A 9,750-nucleotide genomic window follows, 5' to 3' on the forward strand; every position below is an offset into this window, starting at 1 on the left:
GTATAGCTGCTTGGATGCGTTCAAAGTGAAAAGAAATAAATAAGAAATAATATTTTGCATAAAGCGTATCATTGTTTTTTACAACTATTCATACTTTTTATGTTGTAACATTATTTTCATATCACATTTCCCATGTCTCATTCTCATTCATTTCAATATTTTTTTTGTATTATATTTCTTTATTTGTTTATAATGTAAACTATTTTATAAGCACATTAAATGCAGTACAACAAATACTACAGTGATCTGTGAATACTTTAACATTGAAATAATAATATATATTTTTATTTGTGTAATGCAAGTTTTTGTGGCAACAATTTTCATTTAAATAATGGAATGCAATACAAAAAAAGGGGGTCCAAAAATTGGCTTTATTTTCTTTATGAAATATAATGCTATTGTGATTTTGAGGTGAAATATGACCTGTACATTTCCCTGACTGGTTTTCTGAGTTTCACCCTGATAATTCTTACTGATAAACTGTTTATTCAAGAAATGTTTCATGTAAAATGTAATTTTTGCATGGCTGTTTTAGGAAAAATTCAAGCCACCATTTTGGCACCATCCATGTATCTGTGAGATCTGGAGATGTAAAACACCAACTTCCCCAGTTCACTCGTCAGGTATCTGACCGCCTGCTTACACCTCCAGTGCCTCCCATCTGTTTGAATCAGATATGTATCTGGAGAGCTTTGTACTCCCTTGAGCTTCATTCTAGCCGATTGCTCATTTTATAATGCTAATGGTGGCAGGCGGGATGGTGTTAGGTTCCCGTCAGCTGGTCGCTGCGCTGGGAAGAGTGTTTAATGGACTTTGACAGTTAAGAGGGCAGATCTTATTCACTGAGGGATTTGGTATGAGCTATTATTGTCATGACAATCAATGGATGTATTACTCAACAGACCTCAGTGAGTCAGATGTTTTTGGTCATACTAAAGCAACTCTGCAGGATGTATCATGGAGGAGCTCACACACAATGGACCACTCATTTGTATGCCATAATAGTTTTAATAAAGTTATCAAGACTACATCTGACAAGCCCTAATGAGGTTGAGACAAACATAACAGCACCATTAAAGGACAAGTTTGGTATTTTACACTTAAAGCCCTGTTTACAGATCGTTTCTGATGAAATAGAACGGTTAAGATTAAAATTTGGACACATGCTGCTGTCCCGAGCATTTTAGGTTTCTTTCGCTTTCCCCAAAACCTCTAGAATGGGTGTATAGGTGCACTGGAACAATCCTTCATAAAACGCATTAAACTTTCATTTACAAAGACGTGAAACTCACCGAGTGGTCAGGGGTGTTCACTGATATGCTCACACAAAAATCGCTGCAAAAGATGCTTTCCAACAGGTGTTTTACCATTCGCTGTAAAACTGTGGATCTATTTTTCCAAACGTCTCACACCCGTAGATTCTTCCGTTGAGAGCTTGAATAATAGACACTCCAGCCCAGTTGGTGGCGATAATGCACCTTTGCCAATTGCAAGCAAACCGCTGGCATTTCATTGAATACACAGAAGAAGCAGCAGAAGAAGCGGCGGAGTAATACCGTACCTCACAGCACATTCAATACAAGTCAATGGAGTTGGACAAAAACTACGATAAAACCTGTTGGAAAGCATCTTTTGCAGCGATTTTTGTGTGAGCATATCAGTGAACACCCCAGTTTCACGTCTTTGTAAACGAAAGTTTAATGCGTTTTATGAAGGATTGTTCCAGTGCACCTATACACCCATTCTAGAGGTTTTAGGGAAAGCGAAAGAAACCTAATATTCTCGGGACAGCAGCATGTGTCCAAATTTTAATCTTAACCGTTCTATTTCATCAGAAACGATCTGTAAACAGGGCTTTAAGTGTAAAAAACCCAACTTCTCCTTTAAAGTAATCTGTTATTACGTTTTTGGAGCTTTTTTGGGTAAAATTTACGCCTGCGCACATATATATATATACTATCGGGCATACCTATAGACTAAACGTAATACGCAAGTGCACGGTGTCAGCGTTTTCACAGGTTTGCGTTTTTAAAGCTTGCGCAGATTTTTTTTTCTTCAAGGCTTGCACCTTGGAACCTATTTCAAAGTTTGTGTTCTCGAGCCACCAAACACTGTTGTTGTGCGAATGAGCGGGCCGGAGCGTGGTAAGGGTTTTCTGTGAGAACGGTGTCGTGTTAGCGGCCCATAAGTTAATAACTGATGATATTTGCAACGGAAGTGAATCGATCAAAACTAACTTTAGCTGGACAATAACTTTATTCTAGAGCTGCTGTAAAGCCAAAACAATCTCTGTTACTTTAATTTCCTATTTTCACTGTAAAGCTGCTTTGAAACAGTCCATATTGTTAAAAGCGCTATATAAATGAAGGTGACTTGACTAAAATGAGCAATAAATCTTTGTTGGGACTCAGTAGGACCAGCTACCTCTGACTGGCAGCTATGGAAAATACAATTATAACAGTCAGTAGCCATTTCATAACATAAGTACCATATGATAACTACCACAGTAAAAACAACCACAACATGTTCAAATAAAGCATTTTATCACCTATCAAACGCACATACACACAAGAAACGCTAAACCATTGCTGACCATCTGTCTGTGAGGTTTACAGACACGAGGTAGAGCTGATGAGTCGAACCTGCTCCATGAATGGCCTCTATTATTCTGTTTGGTTGAAGAAGTATCATCTTCCATTGGCAAAGATCATTGCGTATTAACACAATGTGTTATTATTGGTAAGTTTATTGAAATGTAAATGCAGAGGACAAGGTGACCTAGATTTTTATCAGTAGAGAAAGGGCATGAATTCTGCTTGTGTGTGGAAGTAGGGGAAGAATCATTTCTTTGTTAAAAGTAAATCACTGGAAGAGACAGGTGCTTGAAGGTATACTCATATGGTACAACTTATAATGAGTAAAATATAATGAGTCATTTCAAAAGCACACTCCTTTTATTAATCAAATGGAAAGTGAAATGATTGTGCTTTGTATAAGCCAAATGACAGTTAAAATGGAAAAATGGCTTTGAGAACTTGCAGTTGCCATAACATTCAAGACATGATGCCACAACATGAACTAACGTCATACATAACAGTTCCTCCAATGTAACAATTTAAATGTACAGAGTGTGTTTTAAAACAATACAAAAATAAAAATAGTTTTAGTATTTTTAGTGTCGTTTACATTAACAATGCAAAAACTGTAAGTATAAAAGAACACTCAATTCAAGCACAAATGATATTAATGTGAAACAGTGATTGATAAATAGTTTTTGATAAAGAAATAGGGATTCATTTCTCCATTAAATACAAATGTACCTCATTACAAAACCTATTACAACCAAGTGTTTAGCAAATGTGATGCATGAATACCTTCAATTATTTAAAAACTTAAATGCTATCAAATAATAAATCATAGCTGCATATTAACAATAGTTATAATCTTCCTCAGCAAAACAACAAAATAGCATCAAATTAATTTATACAACACAATCAACACTACTTCAGTTGTGAAAATCTACCCAGACTATATAGGCAACATTAACCAACAGCAGAATCTTTAATAATGTCACTACATAGGGTACACTTGTACAAAAAACCCCAATGAAACAGCACACCTATGAAATTGCATCACATTTAAATTATGGGTTTGCATCCTAAAAGACGAAATTCAGTCAGTCACTGTTGTTTTATTATCTTCAACCAATTGCCGGAAATGAAACGTTGCACCATTTTCACTCAATCTCTCAAGCCAAGGTAAAGCTCTGTTGAGTTGTAAGTTTTCCAGATGCCCAGCAGAAATCGACAGGTGAGGTATGGCACCATTTTGAATAACAGGTATTTCATTGGTCCTCATACTCAAACCACTAGTGAGAGAGGTATACTGGCTCCAGAGACCTACGGAGTCCCTGTTACGCACTTTATCCACAACATCTTTTGGAGGAGCGTCTTGAAATCGCTCAGAATTGGATCTAAGGAGTGGAGCATCAAGCCTGCGACCTCGTCTGGCTGGAGAACTGCTCCACATGTGAGTTCCCATATGAACCTAGATGGAAAACAGGATGGAAATGGCAAGTAGATAGTTGGTCATAAGGTATCTGGGATAATACAACTGATTCCATAAAAGCAACAAAATACAAACTGGCAATCAGTGATGGAACACCTTTAACAACCTTGGAATGGTGTACCTTCAAATTTCCTTTAGTGGTAAATGCACGTCCACATATGTTGCAGGCAAAGGGTTTCTCACCAGTGTGGGTTCTTTCATGAATCTGCAGTGCACTTGAAGAAGAGAAGGTCTTCCCACAAGTGTGGCAGAAGTGCTGTTTAGCTGTTCGTCGAAGTGGTGTTGCTGTGGAGAGTAGAGGTAATGTGGAAGCTGTTGAGCTAACTATACCTGTGGGTGGATCTTTAGTATCTTTTTTAATGAGCCCATTGTGTTCAGTTCTTTTTGACGGAATGATTGGCTCCATGGAGGGTGGAAACTGGTTTGGAGGAAAAATCAGGATCTGATTTGCTGGCTCAAACAGCTGTGAAGGTAAGTCTCGCATCTGGTGGGTAAGCATGTGCTGTTTGAGGTTACCTTTGGTTGAGAACCCTCTGTTGCATGCAGTGCAGATGAATGGGCGCTCTTTGGTGTGACTTCTATAATGAATGTCCAAAGCACTTTGACAGGCAAACGTCTTGTTGCAAATATCACAAACATTGCTTTTTAGGGATCCCCGCTCATTGAAGGGTAAAATCATGGTCAAGCTATCGTTTGGTATATCTCCAGATGTTCCGTCAAGTAAACTAGACATTGTAAGACTAGGCTGTAGGCTCGAGTTGTTTGATTCAGCAGATTTCAGGTTTCTGTCTGTTTCATAAGCACAGTCATTGGGGCAGGATGGGTTCCAGGAGGGGTTTGTCTCAGTGATGGCCAAAATCCTCCTCCTTAAACTCTCATGATCCCTGTTTAGAGAAGATGATCTCTGGGTTAAACAGTCTCTATCCACTGTTCCATTCCCCATAGTCAACTTATTGATGTTTGACGAATTCACCACATTTGAAACTGTAATCTGACTTTCTGACCCAGTTGCTCTGGTAAACACAGAAGAAGCAGTTGAAGAACATTGACTTTCTGGTAAAGAGTCTTGGTATTTTGAATCGGATACATCTTCCATAATTTCTACGTTCTCATTGGGAAAGGTATCCACTTCCAAGGTCCTACCATCTACAGAGTCAGTGTCCTGGTCCATGGGTTCTTCACTATCATGCAGTGGGACGTTAGGGATGTGACCACCCATATGCATGTGGATATGCTGCTGTAAAACCAATGCATTTGTAAACTTTTCTTGGCATATGGGGCAAGAATGCTGTATTCTAAGAGTCGGCATGGATCGATGAATGCTATAGTGTGTCTTGAGATTGCCCTTAGTTGTAAAAGCCCGTCCACACACCCTGCATTTGAATGGCCTTTCTCCGGTGTGGGTGCGGTAATGCATTTTAAGGGCACTTTGACAGCTAAGAACCCGGTGGCAGATTCCACACTCATTCGGGTCAGTAGACTTCTTGTCAATGTTCTCCACCAACTGCTCCAGCTTTGAAGTCTCAGATGCTCCAGAGGGATTTGGAAGACTTCCAAAACGAAATTTGGTTTCTAGCTGCTCTGATTTTAGCTCAGTTATTAATCTTGTACCAACAAAGGTATTAATAGCAATGTCATCTCTTGAACCTTCCCCTGAGGAGCTTAGTAAGGTAGCGATACTCAAGGGTTGTGTAACCTCTTGAAATTTCTCATTTGAAGTTAGAGGAGGGCTACTGCCAAATCCCTCTTGATGCCCGTTACTTCTCTCACACACCTCACTGACAACAGGACTATGAGGTTTGGTTATTGATACCCCTTCCTCCTCTTTTTTAATGATGGGTGGAAGACTTGGCAAAGATGATGGAAGCACAAAGCCAAGAGAGTTACCCACTAAAGGTTTACTATCCAACCAGTTAAGAGCAGGCTTCTCAGGAGGCAGAGACATGCCATAAGGAACACCTGTGCTGGTTGGGACATTATCTAAATGCTCTGGAACCGGATAAGGATTCATTAGTATGTTAGGATACTTCTCCTTGTGACGTTGGAAATGGACTTTGAGATTTCCACGGGTGGAAAATCGATTCCCACATATGTTACATTTGTAGGGTCGCTCTCCAGTGTGAGACCGTAGGTGTATTTGCAAAGCGCTATCACTTCCAAACACTTTGGCACAGAACCTGCATTTGTGCTTGAATATACAATCTTCGGATGGCCTCTTGTGTTCACATAAACTCACATTGAGAGGTTTGACTTTCCTATGTTGGGCTAGGGCAGTCAAAGCATTCAGGTCCTCTACAATTGCCCCAATACTAGGCAAGGAGTTTTCAAACATATTAAAGCTGTTTTGTTTATGGGCCAATTCGAGTTTGTTTAGAATCCCATCTGTAAATGAAGCAGGAGATTGTGAAGTTGTTTTTGAATTAGCTGTGTCATCAACTTTAACACTGACTGTGTTTCCTTGATTACTACACCGATCACTACCAACCTTTGATGGCAAAGGGTCGTCTCTGTTTTTTTCAGTCATTTGGGAGTTTCCTTTTTCATCCCTTAAACCATCTTGGTTGTTTTGTGAAATAACATGTTTAGACTGTTTAGCATTAGCAGTAAGGTTTTCCACTAGCCCAGCAGCTGTTGTGAGTTGTTCTGAGAGGTGCGAGCTGAGTTTTCTCAGTGAACTGGTTTGAAACAGACCATTGTAGGTGTTTGTGGCCAAAGGTTTATCAGAATTTGGGGTTACTAATAGCATTATTTGATGTCGAATATCTTCGATTAGTTTATATTGCTGCATCTGCTGTTGCTGCAGTGATAACAGCTGCTCAATCAAACCAGAGGAGGCCCATTTGGTCTTGCTAGAGTTCCTGCAACTTGTCTTTGGATTCAAAGTAGTTTCCTGTGAGAACTGAGCAACAGCAACTTTGGTGTTTTCTAGGTTCTCAATGAAGACATTGCTATTAATGGCTGATAATTTGCATAACTCAAGTAAGGTACTCTCTTGAGGTAGGACAGCTGAGTATGCTGAGCTAAAGCCATCAGCATAGACTTCATTATCATGATGTAAATGAGACTTTTTGGCGATGTCATGATTGCGGTTTTCAAATATGTGTAAGGATTCGTCAACATCCACTGATGCTCTACCATTAGAAAAGTCACAATGTTCCTCCGTACTGTCATTACTTGTCACTCCATTCAAATGCTCCTCAGTGTTGAAGAATGATGAATTGATTGTGAGGCCAGAAGGTGGAGAATCTAGGCTTTCGTTTTCACTTACTATAAGAACTAACTGGTCTTTTGAACAGTCTTTCTGATGCTGATAGAGGTCTGTTATACTGGAAAACTCAGCACAGCATTGTTGACACATATGGACATCGCGGGTTGGAGTGGGGTCATTCTCCATCATATGATCTGTATTTCAAGAAGAAAAAAAAATAAAAAGACATAAATTAGTATATTAGAGCATTTTAGATGGCAACTCAATGTAAACTTAAAGCTTAGCAATTGACAACACAGTAGCTTTCTTCTCAACAGACATAACAATACAAGATATTGTCTCAAAATTAAGTTAGAATAACTTCATAGTTATCAAGTAGTAATTACAAAAATGATCATGTAGCAAAATCTGCACAAATTTCAGAATAACTTTATGCCATTTTGAGCATCTTGTAAATATCTCCTAAATACACTATGTATTTCATTGGAATTTCCAGACTGACATTCATTAAATAGAACACCTTTGTTTCAAGTGCATATTTAGGATTCACAGGTTTTGTTTTACATTTTAATGATAAAACTTGCATATAATGAAAAAGTACATTTTGATCCATTACATTCATGATGACCTCATACATGTCTGCAACAGCCAGCAATATAACACCTTACAGCAGTGGGAAGAGTTGTAACTAAACTGGCCTGTAGTGTGTGTGTGTGAGTGTGAGTGTGTGTGTGTGTGTGTTTCAGCATTAGAAATGAAAGACAGACAAACACTTTGAAAAGTTAATTTCAGAAAAGAAGCCTACTATAAAATTAGTAGGATTTGTTTTTAAAGCTTATTTCATTTCATTTAATCTGCGGTCACAATTTTTTACAGCATGAACCTTCTATTAATAGGGTACAACAATAAGTTTTTTTTTTTTTTTTTTTTTTGTCCACAGTTATTCTTTTCTAGCAATAAACATTAAATAAACATCAAAATAAAATAAAATGAATGCATAGCAGGACTGATAGCTACAGAGTTGCACATTAAACTAGCCCCATTTGACAAAGTCACTCAAGTTACATTTTGTGTACGAATTTAGAAATTGAATTAGAAATTTTACTTGGTATTTTTACGCCATGTAACGTCCAAATGGGTGTCACATTTGTGTGGAATGTAAAATTTGTAATAGGTTGAAAATCATGCAGTAACAGGATTGAGTGCAAAATGTGGGACACAAGTAAATATTGCTATTATGATTTTAAATTTTTTTAATTCATTTGTTATCATACATTTTTTTTTTGGTTTGAACATTTGTAAATAGAGCCATCATCACCATCATCAAATTAAAGCTACAATGAAAACATAATTTAGCTTTTTTTTTCTAAGTTGTAAAAATGACACTCTTTGATTCAATATCAGTTCATGCAGTGATTAATTGATATACTACAGATCATATACTGCAGGTAGCCTATCAAAATGACTAACAGTTGTAGTAGACTGATGTTGTTTTGTAATAAAATGTGAGAATCCTGGGGAAAGAGTTATACATGCGAAACATTAAAAGCGTTGTACTTATTCCTAAATTTGATCGTTTTGATCAAACTCCATCGGCATGCAAGTTCAGAAAGTGATATAAAACTCACCGATGAGAACATACTGTGGCTTAGCCTGTTTCCTCCGGGACATGCTGGAATAAAACCTGTGTATCTTCCTGAAGAATCCACAAGTGTACTTTTATCAAAATGAATCAGTGTCAAACCAAAAGCATTCTTGTCAGTGAGCCCCGGCCAGGGGGAAATACCGCGCAACTGTTTGCATATTATTCATCATAACTGAGAAATAAGTTCGCAGAAATGAAGTTGCGCTGATCTCACATGGATGTGCTAAAGGCAGTGATGTCAACAAAGAAGTGTTAAATAAGTTAAAAACGAAAGTCGTTCATACATCACCGCACTGTCGATCACAATATCCAAATTAAACATTCCCACAACTCATAACATGACAACTCAAAGACCGCAAATCCATGAGGAAATTCTTTGACAGCGTTGGGAGAGTTCAGCCCCGCCCTTCGGTATTCCTATTGGCCGACACGTTTCGCAGCCACGCCCTTCGACGACCCTTATTGGTCAGTGTGTTTCGGCTCGGGCTAGACTGAGCTCATGAAAGCGTGTGTGAGAGCATGAATCAGTGGCTGGTAATGTAAAGGATTAGTTTCACTACGAGCAACAGAAAACCAGTGATTTAACCTGGTAACAATTCATATTATAACTTTCATTATTAAATCATTTACAAACATCATCGTGCTAAACATATCAATAGTTCCAGTGTTGGGTAAGTTACTCTAAAACAAGTAATTAATTAGGCACTACTAGCTAGGCTATTAATTACATCTTTAACAGTGTAATCAGATTACTGTACTAATTACTCTCTTTAAAAAGTATTGCATTATTTATTACTAATTAAGTTCTAAATCCCATATCAAGCTCGAA

The 9,750-nt window shown here is 38.0% G+C and overlaps 1 protein-coding gene across 2 annotated transcripts; it reads right to left on the reverse strand.

The window, feature by feature from the left end:
• Window positions 1-2,991: 2,991 nt before the first annotated feature.
• sall1b (spalt-like transcription factor 1b) lies at window positions 2,992-9,232 on the reverse strand. 2 transcript variants are annotated; one of them, XM_084397044.1, is made up of 3 exons: window positions 8,905-9,232; window positions 4,190-7,470; window positions 2,992-4,047 (listed from the first exon to the last, which is right to left on the reverse strand). In XM_084397044.1, the coding sequence occupies exons 1-3, from the start codon at window positions 8,945-8,947 to the stop codon at window positions 3,673-3,675; spliced, it is 3,699 nt and encodes a 1,232-aa protein (XP_084253170.1). In that variant the 5' UTR covers window positions 8,948-9,232; the 3' UTR covers window positions 2,992-3,672. The 2 variants fall into 2 exon arrangements, with proteins under 2 accessions (XP_084253170.1, XP_084253171.1); XM_084397045.1 differs by having other exon boundaries at window positions 3,858-4,047; window positions 4,252-7,470.
• Window positions 9,233-9,750: the final 518 nt, after the last annotated feature.

The sequence above is a fragment of the Rutilus rutilus genome, assembly GCF_951802725.1.
Source record: "Rutilus rutilus genome assembly, chromosome: 23".
In the NCBI taxonomy this organism is placed as follows: domain Eukaryota; kingdom Metazoa; phylum Chordata; class Actinopteri; order Cypriniformes; family Leuciscidae; genus Rutilus; species Rutilus rutilus.

Coding starts and splice junctions, on each gene's coding strand:
- sall1b (XM_084397044.1), bottom strand. CDS start 8,947: ATGTCCCGGAGGAAACAGGCTAAGCCACAGTATGTTCTCATCG. Junction 7,471..8,904: donor GCCACAGTATGTTCTCATCG/GTGAGTTTTATA, acceptor CTTGAAATACAG/ATCATATGATGGAGAATGAC. Junction 4,048..4,189: donor CCACTAAAGGAAATTTGAAG/GTACACCATTCC, acceptor TTTTCCATCTAG/GTTCATATGGGAACTCACAT.